General features: G+C 41.6%; 1 protein-coding gene across 1 annotated transcript in view; it reads left to right on the forward strand.

Annotated features, from left to right (window-relative positions):
- The first annotated feature begins 1527 nt into the window (after positions 1-1527).
- The window catches only part of AVL9 (AVL9 cell migration associated), a 35281-nt gene continuing 11977 nt past the window's right edge, over positions 1528-24831 (forward strand). The window contains exons 1-8 of the mRNA XM_088521351.1: positions 1528-1599; positions 16512-16632; positions 18609-18694; positions 20425-20496; positions 21421-21510; positions 21837-21903; positions 22526-22566; positions 23670-23708. Coding sequence (XP_088377477.1) covers positions 1528-1599; positions 16512-16632; positions 18609-18694; positions 20425-20496; positions 21421-21510; positions 21837-21903; positions 22526-22566; positions 23670-23708 — 588 coding nt within the window. The remainder of the gene's footprint in view (positions 1600-16511; positions 16633-18608; positions 18695-20424; positions 20497-21420; positions 21511-21836; positions 21904-22525; positions 22567-23669; positions 23709-24831) is intronic.

Consider the following 24831-nt stretch of genomic DNA (forward strand, 5'->3'; position numbering starts at 1 on the left):
GAATGAGTGACAAAAGCTGATCACTGTTCTAATGATGTAAAAACTAGTGGTAGCTAAGTAAATGCTACCACTGAGAGAAAAGAACTATCTATATGGCCAACTGAGTTTCTTTCAGGTTTGATATTTATTAGCTAGGAATTGAGATAGCTAATTCCAGTAGGAAAGCTCCAACTGCGAGTTTTCCAGGAGCTTCCAATTCATAGCTGTTCTATCTCCCTTTCCATTTTGTAAATTCAAACATACAGTGTTACCTCTGAAAAGACAAGATACTGGTTTGATTTTTTAGAACAGGCTGATGTCAGAATTCAATCCAATGTTTAACATTTATCTTGCCATAGCAGGAAAAAAAATCAAACTGGAAAAAAAAATCTAATAACCTATTCTAAGAAGCAATAATCCACAATTATTCAGCAGTCTCATGGTAATGTCCTTATAATGCAAAATCCATAGCAGTGGGAGTATTGCCACACTGCCCGTTCTTCAATTAACTAAATGTGAGACAAAAATGCTCTCGGGCGTCTCTTTTTATCTCATTAGTGGAGGAGATAATAGCTCATATTTCACCCCTCCCCCCCTTTTTTTGAAATTATACTGCACATCATAAAAGTAAGCTACAGAGAGGGCCTAATAAAGAATCATTCTCTTGCAAGTGAGGGATTGTTTTATGCAGTGCATCCTTTGTTCCCTAAAATACACATTTTATGTAATGGAACTACTGTTGAAGTTAAAGAATAATATCTTATTGTTGCAATTGGAGCTTTGGGGTGTTAGTGACAAGATTTTCTTGTCAAGATTTATAGCTGCTTTTTTTTTCCTCTTCCCCCCAAAATAATCTAATTCAGATTTCCACAAGGAATCCTGATTATGAACAGTACAGACACTAGCAAAAGCTTTAAATAAAAGTCTTCAAGGAAACAGGACTGAATTCTACAAAAGGTTAATGAGGGAGCAGGGTCTGAGCACAGCAAGATGAAGCTTTTGAGGCTCTGGTGCCAAATTTGCTGGTGTTGTGGGGAAGTCCTTCAACTCCCCTCCTTCCTACAACTCCAAGGGAAGGAGCTCCAAGGGAAGGAGCGTTAAGGGGATTCTCCCAGCTTTCATCCATCGATGGACGGGCCTCAAGGTAAGCCGGGCCACAGTGGGCCTCTCTGCAGCTCCGAGAGCATCACGGAGCCCTGGTTAGTTCGAACAGCAACGCTTTGAATGGAAGGTCTATAAAAACAAATAAAAAATCCTTCCGAATTAAGTTTTTATCCTTTGTTATTTTCAGATTTTCCTGCATCCGATACACGTAGAAGTGCCGTTTTGTTTGGTCTTCGTTTGGTTCTCCCTGCCGCTCCCCCTGCGAGGCGCCGAGGGCCCCGCGCGAGGCCCCGGGCGCGGCGGGCGGGGAGGCCGCGGCCGGCGCTCCGCCCTCCCCCTCGTGCTCCTCCTCCGGCGGCCGCGCCGGGCCGCGCTCGCAGCCGAAGGGAGGGAGGACGGGAGGAAGGCGCCGGGGCGGCCGTGCCCCGGGCGGCGGGAGCGGCCATGGCCGCGGCGCGGCGGGGCGCGGTGCTGCACATCGTCGTGGTGGGCTTCCACCACAAGAAGGGCTGCCAGGTGAGCGCGCCCGCGCGGCCCCGCTCGGAGCGGGCAGCGGCGCCTGCCCCGCGGCCGAGCGGCGCGGAGGGCGCGCGGTTCTGCCCCCGCCGCCGCCGCCGTGACTCGGCGCCTCGCGCCGGCGGCGGCCGTTGGCGCCCGGGCGGCCTCCATGGGTCGTCGTCCCCGTGCGCCGCGTTGACAGCGCCGCCGCGCCCCGGGACGGGCCTGGCGCGGCCGGCAGCGCCCGCGGGAGACGTGCATAGAAACGCGTGTGTGTGTAAATACACATATATACATCTCCCGGGCGGTCCTGTGTGCCTGGCGTGTCTGCCCCTGCGCTCCGGGAGCGCTGCTGACTCCCTTTCCAAAGGGAATTTAGTGCATTTTATCCTCTTTCCCCTCCGCTTCATGTTCTCTGTGATTTGCAATTTTAAGAGCTCTGTTACAATGGAGAGTTTTTTTCTTAAAAAAAAAAAAAAAAAAAAAAAAAGCTTGTTTTGTGTCACTAGGGATTGTGCTTGAGCCTGTAAAATAATGGCTGTTCCCACAGTGTTTTGCTCCGCGTTGCAGCATTAAAATGAAATGGGTATTTAAGGTGCTGAAGTCGTTAGGCACTTTGTGCCGGGGCAGCCTCTGGGAGAACTGAGGGTGAATGCATCAATATTGACCTCTGCTTAGAAAGATGGTGGCTTCTGTGTTTGGAAACGCACATAAGGTTTAAATGATAAGATGATGAGTAACCTTTCACATAGCTGTGCATGTTGCTGGGCTTTCGGGTTTGTTTTTAAATATGGTCATGTTGCAAGACGACTTTGAACTCTTGGACTCCCCATTCCTAAAAGGGGAAAAATAACCGTTGTAGCCTGCGGATTTGGTTACCTGACTAGTGACCAAACAGGGATGCTTTGTTATTATACAGATGCAGCGTTGGAATTGGCTTGCAAGAGGGTTTGCATGCTGGCAGCATTTCTGGTAAACTAATGGTGTATCTAGTGTAGCAATTGTAGTGATCAAACACAAATTTTGTGTCTCGAGTGTCTGACTTACCTCAGTGAATGCGTACCACAAATGGTGTTTTTTCCCCTATTTTCCATCTCCTTTCTTCTCTCCTTAGCTAATCTTTAAGGATCGTATTTTGCTGTTTCAATGGGGATAGCTGTTCCCCACCCCCAGTTTCTGGAAGGGCGGCTGAAGCTCTCCCGACCAGCTGAATTGGCCCAGTGTGTTTCGGCTGTCAGGGAACTGCACGGTCTAGTAACCCCCAGCACTGATTTACTCGCGATCCCTCATCCTTCCCAGAAGGAGCCCTTAGGAGAGGGAGGGAGGGCAGAGCCGTCTCTACCTGGCGCGCTCCGGGCCTCTGCGGGAGGACAGCGTGTGTCACACTAACCGTCTGAGAACCGGCCCGAAACCAACTCGCTTGGTGAAAGGTAACAAGGGGTTAAACCAGGTTTTGTTGTACTTCGGTAAGCAAAGCAAGCGCAGGATGGCAGCAGGTAAAAGAAAAGATCAAGCCAACAGCAGCTGAAACTTAAGAGCAGTATTATGCATTGAGTGCATTGCTAAATCTTTTTTGAAAAAATGTGCGTGATTACATAGTGCTTCGTTTCTTCTGAGGATATATAAAGGCCATTCAAAAGCACATGTTTGCAGGGTCAGTTTTGGTGAAGCAATGGGATCATGGGGTTTGCAGTATTTATCAGTCACTTCCTTGTCGAAGACTGTTGCAGGATCAACATCAGCTGAGTGTCTGCAGGAAAAATTGCACATTTTGGCCCTCTCCTTGTTTTGGCCACATGTAATAAACATAGGCTGGAGAGATGAACGCAGGTGAGGCTTTTGTTGCTTCTGTTACTCTTTTGTGTTCTTCCTTGTAGAGCTTTGCAGTATTCATGCAGTAACAAAACAAAAGCTATAGATTTATTGGTATGTCCCTGACAATAAAATGCTATAGAAGGAAATTTTCAAGTGTTGTCAAGAAGTGGATGGCAAAGCGTTCAACCCAAAATCTCTTTACCTAGAGAATTTGCAGAGGAGGAAGTTGCAGAGCGTGGAGGGTAGCTGTGTCATGGAGATAAGATCTGTAGGAACAGAAATAGAATTGTTACAATCCCAAACAGGCAGACTTTCTAAAGGAAATCTAACTAAAGGGTTCGTCAGTCACATAAATGTAACAGGAGGATGGAGGTCAGCAGAGGAAATGGGAGGTTGATGATAATTTGCATATGATTCAAGCAAGTTCAAAGTCTCTCCTTTCCATAAAAACTGCTATCAAGCGTGACAGCAGAGATGAGATGAGGAAACAAGAACTAAATTCAGTAAGCTTGATTCATGTAACTTATTTCAGAACTTCATTCTTGAGTCATGTAACTTGTTTCAGAATTTAGGAAGAACTGATTCATGAAGCCAAAGGCCTCTAAGCAAGTTTTAAACATATACGATCTCCAGCTTGGCATGTTTGTTGCTGAAATATGGCAAATATATCTTCTTAAAAGAAGTGGAGGCAGAGATCTGTGCAACTGTAGCCTAATGAGGTTGGCACCAGTAATGTGCAAGGCTCTAGAGACATTCTGAAGGAAAGAATTAATTAACAATATGAAAGTAAGTAGAATAACTCCTATGTGGATTTGCTAAAGATAGATCATGCCCATTTGACCTGCATGTTTCATAAGAATAAGCTATTGGTTTACTTTTTATGTAAAAACAACACATATGCACACACACATAATTACACGCATAAGAACTTTTTCGTTTTTATTAAAAACAATGCTAATATGCCTGGAAGTTGATGTTTTTTATAAAGTACCACAAAATAAATTATTTTCTAAAATGGCAATATTGGAGAATTAGTACAAGGGGTAGAACTGGAGTGGGGAACAGGTGGAAGGGGAGGAAGCAGCAACAAAATTGTGTCGAAAGAGGAACTGCTGGTCTGAAAGGTGCTTGCAAGTGGTGTTGCTCAAGGCTGACTTTGGGACAGTGTAACAATTGTTATAAATGCTGCAGAGAGTACATTCTGGCTTGGCGATGAGCAAATTTGAGGGGTCAACATTGCAAAGGAAGGTTGGAATATCTTGTGAGAAAGGATGATAGTGCTGAAATGATAGAAAAGGGGTGCAACATGAGTGCATGCAGTAGGAATGAGTAGTGTAGTAGTATAGGCAGACGCCAAGAGACCTCTGGAAGAGGAAAATGGTGGTAAGTCTGAGGGCAGGAAGAAAACAACCAATATAGTCTACAATATATCAATATATGTACTGATGTATAGAAGTTCTGATCACCATTTTTCAGAAAAACAGGTTCAGGCTTTCCTTGTTAGTTTGAGGAATGGGTGTGATGGCCCTTGGGCAACTCGTTTTGTAGGAAGAGACCCTAAGAGGTCTCTCCCCTGGGTTGTGTGAGCTGCTAGGATGGGTTTTCAGGCTATAGTTGCATGAACACTGTAAGTCAGCCCCAGCAATAGGGGAATATTTTTTCCCCTTTCCTCTTCTGCCTTCACATTGCTGCAAGGAGAAGGTAGCTCTGTAGTAAGCTGAAAAAAGGAACTGATGTGACCTGCAAGCAAGCTTTGCTCTGGCGTGTTGTTTTTTGGGTTGGTTGTGGTTCTGGAGTGTGCATCTGCAGAAAACAGTTCTGCTGGAGCAAGGTGAAGACTAACAGGGGTGAGAAGAGTGTCGCTCAACAGTTGTAGTCTGGGGCTTCTGTTTTTGGTGGTCAGGTTTGTTTTTGGCTTTTGAAGAGCTCATTGAACCACTGCACCCCATGAGATCGTGTTCCAGGAGAACATTGAAAGGTGAAAAGCAAGAAGGAGGGGAAGAACTACTTTAAGCCAAAGGCAGGACTGGCACCAGGACAAATGGATATGAACTGTCTATGAATACATTCTAGGTTGGGGATGAGGAACTAATAGCTCACTAAAAGGAATTCTAAATCAGCTTTCAAATGGAAGCAGTTAAGACTGAAGAGATGAGTCTGAAAACAAGAGATCATATAGCAAGTGTGCCTGTAGCAACAGAGATTGAGCTTGCTTTGCTGAGAAGACTCTTTCCAAGTCTTGTGTTTCTCTCTATGTTTCCTCCATGGGCTTCCAGAAAATACATATAGAGTGCAGATATCTTAAAGAACAGTTTCTGTTCTTTAACTTAAAGCTAAGTTTAAGAAAACTTGAATCTTTGCAGCAAAAAAAAATAGGTGAAGTTTAGAAATGTGTAGGAACTTTTTTCTTGCATAGCTCTTTTTTTTGGTTGTTATTTTAAAAAAGAAATTGAGACTCAAAGAATTGGTCTGTTTGTGTGTGTCTTTTGCTTTATAGCATGAAGGTGGTGGTTATTCTCCATGCTCCTCTCAAGGGCATGCAGTTAGTGTTTGGTCCTTCTCTCTCTCTCTCTTTTTTTTTTCTTTTTTACTTTTCTCCTATGTAATGTGGACTTATATAAGAAACTAGGCAAAGGTTTACCATACATATAATACGGTTAGCAGGATTGTATGGTCTGAGCATGTAGTTTTCAGTCTAATTGTTGCAAATTTGGGATTGCTGCTCCCTGTTAGGGTGGCACGTCTTAGCGCATTTGAAGGGGGGTTCTCTGGCAAATACTGCGTGAGCCTATGGAGGAGAGGGCTGGTTTGGCTCGTGCAAGCACAAATCTCCAGCCCGCTCAGCCAGGCCTGTCAGTCCCTGATTTATGTAGTGGTACTGATGAAACATGCAGTTTGCTCCATTCGGTATGTCTCTTTGCCACAGGGAAAGTGGAGTTGTAGTAATGTTGTTGCAGAGTGGGAGAAGCTTGACTGGAAAATAGATCCCTCTGGTATTTGAGAGGCTCTTAGTGAGGTCATTAAAGAAGGCAATGGTAATTTGCTTGAAGCATCTCTCGTGATGAGTTTCTTTGCTGTGTAAGTATAGGATGTCCTGCGGTGGAAACCCTTGTCAGTGCTTAGTTAAATAAAACAGCAAATGGTATGAAATGTGCAAGAGTCTTGCACAGGGTACACTCAGTGATGATTTTAATTCTTCTGAAGTGACTGAAAAGCAGAACAGCTGAGGTTGGAAGGGATGTATAGAGAGAGTTGGTCCAGCCCCCAGCTCGAGCAGGGTCAGCCGGAGGCTGCCCATGCTGAGTCCAGGCAGCTTCTGCGCTCTGCCCCATCCTCCCGGTCGCTGATGAATAAGCTCAGCTCTGCTGGGGCCGGTGTTGGCCTCTGGGCTGCACCACTGGTTGCAGGCCTCCAGCTAGACTTCTTGCCACTGACCACAACCCTCCAACCTCAGCCATTGAGCCGGTGTTGAGTCCACCTCGCTGTCTGCTCATCTAGCCTGTACTTCATCAGCTTGTCTGTGAGTGCGTTATAGGAGACCGGGTCGGAAGCCTTGCTGAAGCCAAGCTAGGCAGCACCCACTGCCCTCCCCTCATGTGCTCAGCCAGGCATCTCGTCGTGGAAGGTGGTCAGGCTGGTTAAGCGTGGTTTCCCCTTTCTGAATCCGTGCTGATGACTCCCAATCACCTTCCTGTTCTCCATGTGCCTGGGAGAGCTGCTCCATCACCTTCTCAGGATTAAGGCTTCCTGGCAAGGCTGACCAGCGTGTAGTCCCCTGGGTCCTTCTCGCTGTGCTCTAACTTGCCAAAGTTAAGAGTGACATTTGCTTTTTTTCGCAGTCCTCAGGCAGGTTTCTTGATCAACATGTAGCAAATGATGATATCTGATGATGTTTTACAGGAAGAACCATACAAACAGAAATGATTTAACAGTATTTTGTGATGGTCTTCAAACTGTCTTGGATTTCATAGCCCACACTAAATCCTTGTTTCACCTTCCAACAGCAGTTTTGCTGCTCATGTATTATGTGCATGTGGGAGAAGTGCTTTCAAAGTATTCCTTTCCTCACCTAATTAAGGCTGCCACGCATAGTTCTGCATGGAAGAAAAATGGCTCTAAATGGCCTCTGAAACTTGAGCGTAAACAGGGAGAAATACTATGAGGAAGCAGTTTGCTTGTGAGATAAATCCTTAATTGGCCAGAGCATGCTGGCATAAGTTCAAAGCAGAAAGACTTCCCGTAGAAATCATGTTACTCGTTTCAGAGGATCTGTAGGTGGGTAGTCACTGGGAGCAGTTAGTGGCCCAGCTCTCTGGGTCTTGGTTATGCTCTGCTTGGTTGCGCTTGCTTCAGCAAAACATCGTAAGACGGAGATTTGGGGGCTGTTGGTAGTAGCTGACACTGAATTTCATAATGGTTTTAAAGGGTTGAAGTGCTAAATGTCTACTGATTTCAAAGTAAACAAAGATAAATGTTTTGGCGTTTTGTTTTTGATTTGTCTTCAGAATCATAAAGCATTTCATCTCATTTAAAGTGAGAGATCAATAATTTAATTTGTCTGGACATTTTGATTTTTGAAAGCATGATACTGTATGATAGAGATCCTTAGCAAAAACCTAATCTGAACAGAGTTTGACAACTAGATGCAAGTGATGTGCAAAAAAAAAAAAAAAAGAGGGGGAGGGGAGGCCTTACTGTTAAAGACTGGGGTCATGAGGCATGTTTCTGTACCTAACTCTGCTAGGGAGATCTTATGTGATGGTACCCTTGGATCTGAGCTCCGTGCCTGTTTCATTTATATGAGGTGGCATTTGTATTTATATGAAGACTAGTCTCTGAGGGTGCAGGTTTAAAATAATCATGATTACTCAAAAAAACCTACTTTCTGGTGGTGAAGATGACTTGAGAAATGACCGACTTCTTTAAAAGGAGAGGAAGAAAAACTGGTTTCAGCAAAGCCAGAACAACCTGCAGGAAACCGAATTATGCAGAAGACGACGTAAGCCCAGTCAGTGCCTGGCTGTTGAGGAAGTATATGGTCCCCCTGCTGCTCTGCTACCTGATCTGGCGTAGGAAACCTCATCTCCTCGTGGTGCTTTACATGAGGCTTTGTGGTTATTGCATCTGCGTCAGCTCCTGCTTTGAACGTGCCACCAGCCATGCCCATGGTCTCGCTTCACTCTTTTGTGAACAGGGGGCACAAGGCCCAGCTTTGCTGAGCTTGGTGTCCACAGCCCAGTGCTGCAGGTCACTGCCCTGCGGGGCAGTGGGGATGGACACTGCCTTGGTAGGCACTCGCTGGACTCCTGGCATGTCTGAGTGTACTCTAAATAGCCCTCATTTACTGAAATGCAGACATTGCTCCTTGTGCTACAAAAGAAGTGTGGATAATGGGAAGAACTGTGCGTGTCTTGGACTGCTCATGCGACCAGTCACTCGTGGTTCCTTTGGATTTTTATCATGTAACATAACGGCAGCTTATCTTGACCTGCTTTCCTCTATTCCAGTGAAGAATGACATTGCAAACCTAGTGTCCCAGGTGTAGTAGTGGAATAGTCTAAACGCAGAATATTCTCTATGCTCTTGGAATGCAGAAACTTGTGCTAAGGACCAATGTGAATATGATGTTTGCTTTCCCTTTGGTACTGTTAGATTTGCATGTCTGGGTGAGTATGTTTTGGGGGTGGATTGTGTTGAAGAACAAGGCTTATCTCTCTTGCCCTATCTTGCCTGACTAATTGTGCACTCTGTTCCTTTTATGCCAATAAAACTTGAAATCGGGAGCAACAGATCTGATAGGTAGCTTTTTAGAAGAAAGATTGAGTATGTTTTGAAATTTTAGGGGGAAGAGCGTCCTTTACCTTCTCTTCTCTTCCGAAATTACATATGTTCTCAGCCTATAATTTGAGAGGGAAGGATGGACTCGTTCATGAATATGGTGATGGGAGGAGCAGTGAACTCCAGCTGCGGAAGCTAGTGCTTGTGCTCTGCAGAAATTAGCACATAAATACCCTGCACGATCAGTGCAAACGGCCTGTTATTAGACATGCCTAGAGAGAGCAAGGGAGCTTCAGAGAGGAGCTTGGGCAAGCTATGCTTCAACTGGTCTGCAGAATTAGGAGACACCTAAGAAAGGGATGCAGCTACAGTCGGCTGTTTCTGTGGATGTTCTGAGCATTGCTTGCCATTTCCAAGTTTCCCGTTGCCCTCTCCCGTGTTGTCTTCTGGCTGAAAATACAGACATTGCTCTTCTAAATCACTGCCACACAGGCAGCCTTTCTTGAGGCATCTGGATTTTTTTTTCTTTTATTAAGAGAAATACTCCTAGCATGCCTTATTTGCAGCTTGTCTGCTGCCTTTCCTCTAAGACTCATTTTACTAGCAAATTAATTCCTTTTTTCTCTTCCTGACCTCTGCCAACCCAACAGTGGTGCTTCTGTTACATTAGTTTGACCTGGTTTGAACAGAGTAAGTGAAGTACATGCCTTGTCATCTTTGATGTTCTTGACTGTGTGCCTTGGGGGGAGCACACTAGGTAGTAGGTAGCTATTATGCAGTAGGAAATCTTGCCTAATGATTAAATAAAATCCTGTTCAAGGAGCAATCAACACAGAAATACCTTGAAAATGTGCTGGACCAGAATCAAGCAGAAGAGTTTTGTTGGCTCATGTTACTGATGAATGTAGCACTTAAGCAGGGAACTAAGAGAGAAGAATAGTAGCAAAAGTATTTCAGTGTTTTAAGGGAGTGATACAAGTGTGAAATCCTCTGGCGTTGCTAAGTTAACGATAACATACATTGAGTATTAAAGATTAGCCTGTAAGCTGTTGTGTACTACATGGAAATATATGGATTACTTCTGATGTTCAACAGGTTGAAAATCACAGACTCACAGAATGGTGGAGGTTGGAAGGGACCTCCATGGATCATCTAGTCCAACCCCCCTGCTCAAGCAGGGGCACCCAGAGCACGTGGCACAGGGTGACATCCAGGCGGGTTGGGAAGATCTCCAGAGAGGGCCAAAGCCTTGCTGCTCATTCCTGCTCCTAATTCAAGAGGTCGGTCAGGGGATTTCAACCCTGCTAAAAGGCTTCAGTACAAGAAGGCTACTCTAATTAGCTTGGGGTGATAGTCATTTTAAGTACATGACACGCTGTTAGGTATACAGTGAAATTGGTGCCTGACACTTCACTTCTCTTATTTTCATTAAATTAATATACTGTGCTCCTTGATCAAGAAAAACTTCCAAGTGTGATGCTTCTCTTTTGTTTTGTTTTGCTTCGTTCTTAAGTTTGAAAGAGCAGTATGCTCTGTAGTTGCTTCTTCCAGGTCCCATGATGGAAACAAGGAGTGCTTCTTTTTGCAGTTCCGTACTGATTATTTTTTCCATGGTTGCTGTCGTGTGTACATTGAGAATACCTCTAATTATTTATTTGCAGTTATGTAACACCTTCTACTGTGATTAACTTTCATCTTACAACCTGCTAGTTCTTTGTGCATATTGTGCTAACTTTGCAATTGCTTAAATGATGCTCTGTACAAGTAATTTTGACCTCAGTTGGACGAATGAATGATTACTGGATGAGGAAAAGTGTGTTTTTGCATTTCTGTGACACATTTTGTATGCCTATTTCAGAGTGCTTCCAAATAACAGTATGGCCTCCCAGCACCCTTGTCAAGTTGGCAACATGATTTGTATGCAGGCATAACAGAGGGAGGTGCAAAAATGTCAAATCACTTAGCAAAGGTCACTTCTACCTGCAGTAATTTGGAACCTGTGAGTCTTGGCCTCATGTTCCCCATCCTAATACTGCTTTATTAACCCTGGTGCTGCAACTTGTAAGGAGCAAAGAACTGTTAAACAAAAAACAGGTTTTAAAGGCAGGTATGGAGGCTATTAATGGCTTATGCCATTAAAAGTTAAAATAAACATAAAACTCTACTAACCTAGTCAAATTACCAAAGCAAACTTGGATGGTTGCACTATGCACCTGTAGCAATGCAAGTGGTGTCGGTATCATCATAGCTTGAGTGGTTGCTCTATAGCTTTAAGGGTATGGGAGAAATCAGTTGTCATAAAGCAGGAAGGTTAGAGAAGACAGATGTCCTACCTATTTATAAAACATTATTTTCCTATCACTGTTACCTAGTGTCTATATTTATATAAACTGTTGTTAGAAGTGCCTAGTGTGTAGCCAATACTGCACTTTTCCCTGAGGGTTCTGATCTGTTGGGTTCGTCATACAATGAAGAGGAAAGCTTGTCATTTTAATCTGATCTAAGTTATGATTTAAATAATAAATCCCTCAGCACTGAGAACAGTGTGCTTGGTGTTTCATATGGCTGCACACTGCAGTTGTTATGGTGACTGAGAGAAAAATCACCCATGTTCTGGTTTCTGCTGGATCAGGTTATGCGAGGACTAATGTATTTGGGACTTTTTTTTTTAATCCTCACTTTGAATGAAGAGCAGCTATACTCACATATTTGAAATCAGAGATCAATTTAAGTGTCATCCTAGCCCATTTTATTTGTCACTGTTTCTTATCAGTAGCCTCAGTATTCATCGTTCTGCTTTTCTTGTTTTTCTTTTCATCCTTAAGTGAGAGAGGAAGAGTTGGTATCCAAGAACTGACACATACTGAAATAATTTATGAATGGAAACATTCTCCTAGATGGAAATAATGAGTGTTTTCTGCTGAGCCCCTTTTATTTGTTGAAGCGATTATCCTACCTATTGACGCAGGACAAGTCATCAAGAGAACATTAGAGTGACTGTTTCCTGAATGGAAGGGATTTACTCTGTGCAAAAGAGATTCACAAAACTTGCAGCTTGCTAAGAAAAAAAAATGTTGTCTTTAAAAAAATACTGTAATTTTGAATGTTTCAGATTTGCATTAATTTTGGGAGTGAAATCTCTCCCTATTGAAGCAGTAGATAAGCTTATTTGGGGATAGGATTTCCTCCTCTTTGAAGAGAAATCTTCAGAAATATTTACATTCCAGAGGAGGGCATATACTGCCACTGTGTTGATTAAGGAGGCTTAACTTGTAAATGAAGTTAGTTCCAGCGTGGAATAGCAGGTGGAATGAGGGGATAGGGAACCTGCGCCATGCACGTATTAAGTTATCACTCATTTTAGTGTTCACTAAGGATCAAACTCTTACTGTGACACTAACACGTAACCGTACTTCTCACGCACAGGGAGGACAAGCCTTACCTGAATGTAAAATGCATTGAGAATCAACGAGGACTGCTTACCTGATGTTCAAATGTTGGTGTTAGTTTAGATGGGCATGTATTTTATGCACATTTCTTTATCACATCCTTATGAATATTTCTCTATCTCTTTTAGTGTTTTTTTTTTGTTAGTAACTGTATAGTCCTAGTTCCTACATTTAAAAAGTGAAATATATTTTTCTGTCTGCACTCATCTTTTCTTACCATGGGTCTTAGCATGGTAAACTCAGTCTGGCTAGGATATCCTTTAAGAGAGGAACAACAACGGGCTGCCTACATGGTTTTATTTCTGTTTGTTTGTTTTCATTCTCCAAACACGACAGTTCTGGCTATTGGTACTCCCTTTGGGTCCAAAATGTTGCGCAGGTGCCAGTTCCTGTTCAACTGACTAAGAATTGTTTACAAGAGTTTAGTTAACACAGCTAAATTACAGGTAAAATAGAAATGTCAATTTGAAAAATGCAGTTGTAATTCGGTTGGTAATCAACAAGAATTACCATGCTCTGTGCACCATTATCTTTCTTCACTAAATCACAGCATAGCGCTTGGCATTGATTTTCCCAGTTCAGAAATGCAGCAGCAGCAGCGGCCTATATACAGAAGAAGGAAATATGAACTGGCAGAAAATGCTGCCATCAAGAAAACCCTTGACAGGCATAATAGTATTTCCTGCCTTAATGAAGGTCCCTGACACTTGGAAGAATAAAAAATGAGTGGAAAAAGTGGGCCGTGCTTTGCATAGGTTCTTGTGAAGTCTCCAAGAAGTTCAGCGTTTAATGTGAATTTCATTTTGTTTTGTTCTCTTTAACCCACATTGAGGGGAAGTAATAACCACAAAATCTGCTCAATCAACTGAGAAAACTTGCGTTTCTTTCTTTGTTCATACTGACTATCTGGCTTTATTAACAAACTCTTTCTCATGTTTGGAAGCATTGTTTTCTAATAGCTGTAAATATTAATGATGAACAGGGAAATTGAAGTACATGCTTATGCATAGATTTCTACAGAAGCACACTGTTGTGTTTGAATAAAAAGCAAGTTCTTTCTCCTTCTTTCTTCTTTACATAATGAGAGAAAGGCGAAAGGTCCCCCACAGTTGTTCTTGGATTTAAAGTACAAGACAACAAAAAAGAGCTATTTTGTTTTTTGGGGGAGTAACAGACTTCGCTAGGAAAACTATACTGCATAATTTCCATATGCAGGTTGAGAAGATTTTATTGAGGTTCCTCATGTTCAAAACCTTGGAAATGACAGAATTGAGATTCTCGCCACCTCTCTCACTGTCGCTTTTGTGTGTGTGCATGCCTCAATCTCAAGGTCTTATTAAGACAGCAGCAAGTAACATTATGACAATGTTGTGTAACCAGCTTAAGGCAGGAACTGCCCTTTTTTTTTTTTTTTTTTTTTTTTTTAAGGCTGCTCAGTGTTACTCTAATACTTAAGTGCTAAAAGCCTGTTTTGTTTCGGGTTTCTTTAGCAAAGGCTTCCTCACAGCAGTCGAGGCCGCTGTGTCGCCGCGCTGTGGGTGCTGAGCAGGGTGTTGAGCAGGTGAGGAGCAGCTGGGCTGGGGTTGGTCTGCGTTACTTCAGTCGTCTGAAAGGGAGACGCCTGAGCTCTCTTTAGAGAGGATGGAGAGACCTAGATGGGATGAATCTCCCTCTGGAGGTGGCTGCTTTCTCTGGCTCCGCAGAGTGCCTGGAAGAGTGGCTCCGGGATCCTGCCTTTCACATGAAATGAATCCCCCGCTATTTGGCAGAAGTTTCCTGTGGTTTCCAGGGACTTTATTTGCAACCCTCAAGCTGGAGGCAGAGGTAGAATAAAGCTCTCCAGGTCATTGCACGCTGCCTTTGCTGTGAAATTGTCTTTTTTCTTCTTATAGCTGCCTATCTCTTTGCCCTTCTCACCCTTTTTAGCTGCTGTAATGTAAGATGCTGCTTGTGCAAACGGCAGCACATTAACCTACACGAATGTGATTGCTTCTTAGAAACTAAGGTACTCTGCATGGATCCTCTTGAGAAGGGAGAGAAGGAGTATGTCACTGTGTAAATTGGGGCTATGGTAACATACAGAGATAAAATAGATGGATTAAGGCCACTTCAGCAATCTGAATTCTTTTCTTTTCCCCTAAGTTATGTGATCCTCCCTCATTTATATGTGCATATGCAGACATGCATAAAGAAATCCCTATTTTAAATTCTTCCTTTGGTGCCATTAATGTCTGTTCAGTTTGTTGAATTTGAAATCATAAGAGCCCACAGAAATCCCTACTGTGGGGGGTCCCTGGTAGCAGCTGAAGTGTCGACAGCAAATTTGGGGTGGCAACAAAGGGGAACATGTAGTGTTCTGGCAAGCTCCATATTGGCAAAAGAACATAGGAGTCTTAGCTTTATTCTGGACTTTAAGAGCAAGTATTCCTCATGCTTCTCATATAGCTTACCTCACTGTGCCCTTCTTCCCTCTAGAAGTATCTTTATATCTCTTTTCATTTCTCGTAATTCACTATTTTGATTGGAATGCAAAGTAAACGTTGCCGTTCTGTAGCTGCAGGAAACTGCTGACGCCCTAGATCCTTCCTGACAGCGTTTGCCGGTCGGGAATGGGGGACCCTCTGTATTTGATGGAAAGAAACTTGTGCAGAGACGAATCAGAGCCCCTCTCCTTGTCTGTGCACTGAAATAAACCACCTGCTCAGGAGGTTAGTATAGGTGCTCCCTGTATTTGTGTCCTTAAACCAGGGAGCTCTGCTTTATTTATTGCTGAAGTAACTTCTGGTGCAAAGAGGATAGTGCTGCCTAATCCAGTAAAAGTTTGGTGATCCCTCCTTAAGAAATACCCTCCTCCTTAGGAAGGAGGTGCAAATACGACTCTCTCTGCATCTTTGGCGCCGTAGTGTGGACCGTGAGCCCTGGGCTTGTTGGGAATCGTGCCTGGACGGAGGGGCAGGCAGTCCGCCCGCTCCTCGGCCCGCTCCTGCTGCTTGGACGTGTGGAAGTCAAATACTCTTCCAGTTAGCTTAGTGACCTGTTAGCTTACTGTTGTTAGAAGTGCTGTGTGCCGTCTCAAAGAAAACTAACTGCGAGTAAAATCTTGAATTTCTTCCCTCTTTCTTCCACCAAGCTAATTCTGTTGTGCGTTGTTTGTTCCTCTCTCCCCTCTCCCGCTTCCCCTCTTCACCGAGTTGTTCCTTGTGGGTTACTTATGTTCACTTCAGGAATTTGGTCAGTCGCTGGTGGTTTTTTTTTTTTTTTTTTTTTTTTTTTTTTTTTTTGTGTGTGTGTGTGGATACTTTCTGGATCTCTATGCACAGAACAATGTGGAATATAGAAGGAGGATTAATAAAAATTGATACAGCGAGTAGCAAAGCTCTTTTTTTTTTTTTTAGGCTAGGTTCTTATGTGTTTGCCAGTTGGTTGTTTTGTTTTTGAAGTTGGCAACAACTGGAGAAAGGGTGACACAGTGTGGTAAGGTGAAGCATTTCACTTCTGTTTTCTTGACCTCCTCTTTCAATACTCCTAATCATTATGATATTTTTATTTTATTTCCATACAATGGTAAGATTATTTTTGTACAATTGTTCTGTTATCCTTTTGTATTTTTCCCAGGTTATGAATGTCTGTCACTAATCTGTGACTAAGCATTTTCCGAGAGAAGCTGCAATATCCCTAAACAGTTTCTTTTACTGGTAACAAAGACTGAGTTTGAGTTTTCTTCAAGGATCTAGAAAAAATAAGACATGGTGAAAGTGGCTGGAAACTCAGGTCTCCGTAATGGGAGAGAAGGGAACACATACACTGTTAAGGGGCTGATCATGAGGAGCTCCAGTAGATATAGGTATTATCCATCCCATGCTTTTTTTTTTTTTTTTTTTTTTCCAGGTTGAATTTTCCTATCCTCCCCTAATGCCTGGAGAAGGACATGACAGCCACAGTTTACCAGAAGAGTGGAAATACTTGCCATTCCTTGCTTTACCAGATGGCGCTCACAACTATCAAGAAGGTGAGAAACCAGAGAGGAAAGTGGTGTGTCCTGGTGTCTCCTTTGTGTCTCTAATGCACCCAAAGAGAAAAGTCCTAATACCCAATAAACCATTCTTTGTGCTATGAGATCTCCTGTACTTTGCATTTTTATATAAGCTGCAAGGTACATGGATAATGGAGCATTGCCTCAAGGTTTCAAGTGAAAAAATATCATGAAAGTTGATCTCCTACATCAAGAAATTGGTGGTCAATAAAAGTTCAGTTTAAGGGTTGTGTATTGCTTATATATGTACTCTTAACACAAAACAAGAACACTAGTTATCTCAAAAAATGTTTGAAGGGAGAAGACCCTCCTAAGAAACCTCTTAGGTTTTAACCTAATGCAGTTTTGAGATAAGGGGAAAATGAGATTCTAACATTCATCTGTGTAACTTATGAACCGATGATGGTATCTATTCCCACACTAACTTGGTGATTATCAGAGTGACCTTCAAGGGCGTGTAGAGCTCTCATCCTCTTGCAGGATGGCATTTGTTGAACACAAGTAAATATGAAGGGCAAGAACAGGAGCTTTAATGTGCTGGTCTGCAGAATGGAAAGACAGGATTATATTGCCTTGTCTTTACTGGTAAGATCATTGCTGAAGCCTGGTGCTCCTAGTAAATTATGGCAATAGATGATAATGCCCTTGAAGGTATTTGAGGAAAAGGGGCATAAAGGAGACTGGAGCTTTCTTTGTATTTGCCATTTCTTTGTATTTGACACCAGTTCAGTTCATTATAATAGCATACTTATTTGCCTTTGCCCTTTTATCATCGCTTTCTTTTCTGCACAGCAGTGAAGAAAGAAACCACATGAAACAGCAAAATAGCAAAAAAGACTTTAATGCTACTTTTAATAAGGCTTTGTAGCTTTATGTCCTCAGTTTTCTAATCCTTCAACTTCCAGAGATTCATTTGGATGTAAAGGAATTCCTAGCAAAATAATTCCTTTCCTAGCAGCAGTAAGAGTCACTCTGACTCTGTGCTTGGTGATGATTTTATTCCATTTCTCCATCCTTAAATCTTACGTGAGCAATAGGATACATTCAGAGCTAGGAAATTAGAATCCATCTCACTTGCCTGCAAGATGCTGAAGTACTATGCTAGTTAATACCGACTTATTCTGAACATTATTAATGTGTATTTTTTGATAAGAAAAAAAAACCTGACATAGCAACCAAACTGATGTAAATCTTTATGTTTTATAGGGAGGAATAAGCAAGAGCTCATTGACAAATTGACAAATACACTTTGATAATTATCTGCTGTAACTTTTAGTTGTGTATTGCTTTGTTTCGAATGGCAAACAGAATCATAATGCATTTTGCATCTCCTTTATTTACAAATTTGAAAGCCTTTTTTTTTTTGCAGTAACAGCAAGTATGTATCTTTGTATCAAGCCTTATAATCTGAATCAAAATACTCTTCTCATGTCATGTTGTGTAGAGATTACTTCTTGCATGTCCCATCTGCATGGAAAAACTGAGTGTTCTGCATCTGAGTGTTCTGGGTTTTCCGCACCTCCCTCGCGTTCCCCCTCTCGATGACACCGCGCTGCTGCTGTGCACCCGGCCTCGCGGGCTCTGTGACACCAGCCCCCGGGGCAGCAAACCTGGCGCTGCCACCCATGCCCCTCAGCTGCCAAGAGCTGCCCCTGGCCGTCTGTCCGTGGGCTCACAGGAGTTTGGTCAGGCTAAAACTCGGGCTGCAGTCAGAATATCCATATTAGCAGCGCTGGAGCTGCTCCCCTGAGGCCTCTCACAGTTTGGGAACTAGAAGATTTCTAGAAGAACCTGTTTCTAGAGGGCTCTTGTTTTAGCATGGATTTTGACACTCAAAAATGTACCCAGCATTTTTAGCAGTAAACTTTTTATAAGCAAGAAGTGCTGAAAACAAAAATACTGCATGTTTCCCTTGTTAGTGACTTAAGAAATATTTTTTTTCTTCTTCATAGATACAGTATTTTTCCACCTGCCACCAAGATGTGGGGATCGAACCACAGTATATGGTGTCTCTTGCTATAGGCAGATTGAAGCCAAGGTAACTTTGCAAGTTGTAAATTCTGTCAATGAATTGATACGCTTGATGTGCGGGAGACTCAGAGATTCAGTGGTTCGTGTTATACCAACATTAAGGCAGCAAGATCAGAATTGTTATCTTGCCTTAAAAAAATCCATGAAAACTGCACAGCAGATAACTACAGAACTTGAAAACTCCTTGTTTCCCCCTGTCAGGAGACATATTGTGTTCCTTGTGGGTTGCCTTGAAGATTTCAAAATATATTTTGGTTCTTGACAACAAACATCAGCCCCAAGTAGCAAAACTTCAGCTGATGATCTGTCAAGCTCTGCCAAGTCCTGTTGCCAAAAGTAGGTCCCTTGGGTGGAAGCTATTTAAGTTTCTCTGTTGAGTTTCTCCCCGTTGGCTATGAAGATTTTAGGATATTTCCTCGGATCTTTAGGATATTTCCTAGGACCATGCGAATGTTGTGATGTTTCTTTTCACATATCCCCTTTACTAAAAGTACATTTGTAAAGTGGATCAGAATCTTCCTATTCACTATATGCAGCTTTAGAGCTGCTTTTCCCAGTAAAGGTGAAAAACTGAGAGGGGAGCTACTCTCTGTGGCCTCACTTTGGGGAAACTGTAGTTGAGGTGCTAGAATGTGTCCACATATTCAAAAGTAACAGTGATAGTGTCATCTGTGCAACTCTAATTGAAAAGTTTTTACAGATTTCTTCGAAAATATGCCCTTTCCAATGAAATGTCAAGAGTCTGAAATGCCAGGTTACAGTTCTAGATGAGTCACAAGTTTGGGAGATGCCAAATACGTACTCTCTTTCAGTCTTAACCATACCATCAAGTTATACATCAAGTTTCTGTTCATGCTCCAAGAATAAATTTTACAAAAGCAGATTTATATTCTTGTTTCTTGTGTTGAGTTTGGTTCCCTCACTGTGTTTGCAGACAATCTTCCCTGTACTGTATTCCGTGATTAAAATTGTTATATTCAACTCTACAGTTGTTTTAACAAGGTTTTATTGCACTCTTGATTCCAGTTTATGCTTACTAACCAATTAAGAAGATAAATAGATTTTTAAATTGAGCTGTTTACAACAAGCAGAATATGAAGCAATGTGTTTTATATAACAATTGCAGTGCTCTTTCCATCTGGCTTTTTGGTGTGTGGGCTGCAAGCTGCACTCTTGCTGTTTTGTACAGCAGTGATTAAGTGAATCACTTGGCTGTATTTCTGTCCCTACCTTTTCTAGCTTTGCTGTTAAGTGCTAGGACCATTTGGTCTGGCTGAGAAAGTATTTGCTTGTGCAGATGAAATTCTTTGAGTATAAAGCAAACCAGCCAAGGCAGGCAAAGGCTTTTCAGTGTGGTCCATTTACACAAATAGTGTTAGAGGATCGAGTGATATGTGGAGACCTCTCTTCTTTTGCTTTGTTATTCTGAATTTAAAATGTCATTGCTTTATCCTGATGTCTTTTAAATGACCCTATGCATATCATCACAGTCGTCTTCGGATCTTTGCTGTGAACAGTTTGCTCTGCTGTGGGATGAGAGCACAACTGTGACCATTCAGCATTGTGGCCATTTGTACTAGATCAGGGCATGCTCTTATATGGCCTGGATTTTCCACCACTGAAGGCAGTCAGTCATAGGATCTTATTTAAATAGGGGTACGTGATAACTAGATCCTTGAAAGAATTTTTTTTGAAATTGTGTGTTGGTAAAAATACTCTAATGCTTCTGGTTCTCAGGCATTAAAAGTCCGGCAAGCCGACATCACTCGAGAAACAGTACAGAAAAGCGTCTGTGTTCTCAGTCAGCTGGTAAGAATGTTTGCTTAACTTCCAAAACACTTCTAAAGAACAAATTTTAATGCATTGTTTCCTTATTTGGAAACTTTTGTCTCTAAATGCTTCTTTCTTTTTTTTTTTCTCTCTCTTTTTTTTTTTTTAATCATTGTAAAGTGTAACAGAATGAACACTGTAGTGAAAGTGATTTAGAAAGCCCTGGCATTTGGGTGTGCTGCCTTGAATTGCTGTCTCCTTAAAGAGTAATTGTAAAATTTTCTGCCCGTTGTCAGGACTTGGGACATCTGTTTGCACTTTTGACAGTTCTTAATAGTAATACCAAGGATTTGGTTAATAAGGAATAAATAAGTAATAAGTAAATAGTAATAAGTACTACTAATAAGTAGTAAGCCCTTAATGAGTGCTAACTCTTAAGTTCTTTATTTCATGTAGTAGAGTTTGGGGGGTTGGTCATTGTAATAACTAGTTGGAGTAAGCAGCCACTGAAGACTGTCAAAGAGATTTTAAGGTAGTCCATAACTAGTTGACTGTTTTGAGGGGGCATGTTGTACATACACATCTATTTAGCAAGAGCTGCCAATTGCCAGGCAGGTAAAAAACTTCTGTCAGTGCTTGAAGCTGAATTAAGTACCATTCCTGCAAGTGCGTGAGCTGTGTGAGGCAGAAAAGTACTTTTCCAGAAAGATGTTTGGTGATGGGATGGTATGTACAATTGGAAAGAAAGAAGACAAAATTCTTATCATTTAAAATAAGCACAGAAGACAAGACACCTCAAGTTGACCATCAAGACCTTTTGCTCCTGAAAATGAACTGTACCTCTAGTAGTATGTCTATGTTGCAAGATAAGAATGAGGAAAGACTGAAACTTAAAATAAGTTATTTAATACATTTTCCTCACTCACTTGCTTTTTATCTGTGTTTTTTTTTTTCCCCTCCAAGCCTCTGTATGGGTTACTTCAGGCAAAGCTGCAACTCATCACACATGCGTATTTTGAAGAAAAAGACTTCTCTCAAATTTCCATTCTGAAGGTAAAGTTTAAGTCGTATTCAGACAGAGCAAAGCCTTCGGTGTATAACCACATGCTTTAATGTTTTTAGTGAGTGACTGGTTAGACACTCCATTTTTCATAGATGATTCTACTATTACAAAACTTTCTGTTTTGTCATAAAATGCACATTGACTTTCATGCTCATTCTTGCCTCTCCATTAAGTCCCTTGGTAAAACTTCCTTTTCTTCCTGAAATAACCTGAAATAAAATCCTCGAAAGAAGCCATTTTTATTTATTTGGAATTCCATGTGACCATATGCCATTAATGCATTCTCTGTTTTTTGCTTTTGTTCTAACTCTTACAGGAACTCTATGAGCATATGAATAGCTCTCTGGGAGGAACTTTGTTGGAAGGGTCACAAGTTTATCTCGGTAAGCAACGTTATTGTACAAGCAGCAGAGATAAAGTTATGTGCTAACCAACACTTTTTGATTTGCTTCTGTGCATTAACAAATAAAGCACCGAAGGCTTGTGTGCCTGCACAGTATTCTGTTGAGCTTTCCTTCCTTAATGAATTTAAATAAATGTAAAGTAAATGCTATGTTCCTTCTGTAATAGCACTTGGTTATAGGTTGAGAGCTATGCTGCGTTTTGCCTTGACAAGCAAGTGCTCGGCTGCTTTAGAGAAATGGCACTTTCTTAATTTTGAGGTGAAACGATTTGTTGGTATGGGGTGTTCAACCTTTCATGTACTTATGGTTTGGGAAATCTTCCATATAAGTCTAGCTTTTCTCTGTGCTTTCTGAATGCATAGTGTAGGATTTAATAATTTCCCTAGTGCTGCGCTGCAGCCAGCAGGTCTAACGGAGTCTGATGACTAACATTACTGCCTCCCTTGTAGCTTGAACTATTGCTCCTGCTCGAAAGAGAGAGAGCTTGGTATGACTTTTCCTAACAAAATAATTAGATTCACATAGAGTGCAGAGTTTATTTGCTACCTGGAATCTCTCTGGATATTAAACTGGAAGAATGACTTTCTTTTGGTTATTTCAGGTCTATCTCCTCGGGATCTTGTTCTTCACTTTAGACACAAGGTATGCTTTTCTGACTGTATGATAAAGTACAGCCGGATGATGCCTTGCACAAATTTTGTGGAATAAAATGCTTTGTGAGCAACTGAAGAATAAACCGAGTACTTGGAGTGAAGCTTTGTCATTAGGATTTCCAGTTATAAGCTTCTGCTTTCCCTTTCCCTGCTGTGTACGCACCTTCAGGAAAGATTAGTTTCCAAGGAAAAAAACGTTGTCCATTTCTTGGTTTCTCTGGAGACTTATAGGTTTTAGTGGCTCTTTTTTGAATCATATCCCAAATTGCAAATTCTCTATTCCTATTCTCTATTTCCTGCACTTTGTCAGAGGAACATGAGGCGAAAATGTTGCAAATGTCCTGGCAGCCACAGCATACCCTTTTCCCTGTGTTTTGTAGCTTTTTCAGCTTCTGCCATCATAGCATATGAGGGAACTTGCTTCCCTACGTTTTCTTGATGGCTATTGAAATGCAGAGTCTTGAATTGCTTATTGAAATGCTAAGCTAAGTTAAAACGATATTTAGAATCGTTTCTTTTTATTAACTGGGAGGCATCAAGAAGACAAAATTGAGAAACTGGGGTGATGATATATTTGCGTATGCACAGTAGATATTTATGAAGGTAGAATTAATTTTCATTTCACTTCAAACATCCCAGTTACACCCTAGAAATGTCTGTCTGTTTTCTCTGAGTGCAAAGAAAGCCTGGACAACCATCTCTGATCTAGGTTTCTAGGTCTAAAGTTGGGTGAGTGAGTACTGAATTCATGTATGTGTTTCCATGGAGGAGCTCATCTCTTCTTACACAGCTTACTGCTTTTTGAAACTCTGGAGTGATGGCATGTGTCCTTACTCGTAAATAAGCTTCGTGTGATTCAGAGTACACAGTTCTCTTTTGTGCAGTTCATTTTATTTGCACCTCAGATGCTGTTTGAAAGTTCAGGTGGATAAAGGCTATTAGGGCCCTAATTTCTATTGGGTGAATATATTTGACAGTTTAGCCAATAAAATCAGTAATCAGTATTAAACTGTGAATAAGACGAAGTTTGTACAGTATTTTTGATAAATTGCAAGGTTCACTCTCCATGTTTTTCATTTCTGTCTTTTTCAGGTCTTGATCCTTTTTAAATTGATTCTTCTAGAAAAAAAGGTAACCTTCTGCAGGCCAAGGCAGAAAATTGAAATAGAAATGTAATTGTTAGTTATCTTTCATACAAAAGATAGCAGATGAAACATTCCAGTGAAAAATAAGGATTATTTTTAAGGTACTTTTTATGCATATATACATTTGGAAACTATGCTCTCATTAACTGTTTTGAGTTAACATAAATTAGTTCTCACCTCTTCTGTACGTATTCTGCCTTACTAATAACTAGCCCAGTGAAATTTAAGTAAAATGTGTGAGTGGAGAAGCATTATGTATTATAAAAAGACAGGAGCATAATGCAAACAGGAATCTACTCTAAATCTAACTAGAAATCTAGTAAGATGTTTTTTGTAGAACATCTCTATTGATCTGTTTAAAAACTTAGTGCCAGCACTCCATCACAGTAGTTCAGCACTTGGGCATACGTAAACGAAATGCTTAACTGAGATGCAATTCGTTTCTGAAGCTGTGCAAACCACAAGACATAAATGCACAGGAAGAGAGGAGAGAGCCTTTCCTAAGCATGTTCATGTGACTCAGACAGATGAATCTGGTTTGAAAGTAACTGGATGTTTATTGAATAAAACTGTGAGTCTGTTTCGGGGTTTTGTTTTGTTTTTCCCTAAGCCATAACGGGAAGAGAACACTTGCAATTTCAAAAGGAAGAGTTTGTTTCCTGGGACTGCCTGTTTTCTGACAGATGTTAAGGTTTCAGAATAACTCTGGGAAATCTGTACATTCAAAGACCTTAAAAGCAAGAAGCTCTTTGAGCAGAAAAATGCCTGGATGCTACAGACTGATTCTGCTTTAATCCCTAGCAATTTGCTTTCCACAGGCTAAAGGAAACTTCTTTTTCACCTCTCAGCTGCTACTAAGCTGAGAGGCCACGTCCAGATGGCAATCATTTTGCTTTCTGCTGCCAGGACCACCCAATTTGCTGGTGCAAATGTTGTAGACCTTATAAGAAGACAGGGAGGGCTATAGAAATGTGTACCCATACAGGTGGAAAGATGGCAGAGGCCCTCAATGGAAATAAAAAAGTATAGAAAGTTGATCCGCTTCAGTATGCAGTATAAGAAAGCTAACGTAGGTAGGCTTCTTGAAAGGGGATACTTTATAAATTTGT

The sequence above is a fragment of the Tinamus guttatus genome, unplaced genomic scaffold (genome assembly GCF_059628265.1).
Source record: "Tinamus guttatus ecotype Peru unplaced genomic scaffold, ASM5962826v1 Tinamus_guttatus_pri_ptg000119l, whole genome shotgun sequence".
Lineage (NCBI taxonomy): Eukaryota > Metazoa > Chordata > Aves > Tinamiformes > Tinamidae > Tinamus > Tinamus guttatus.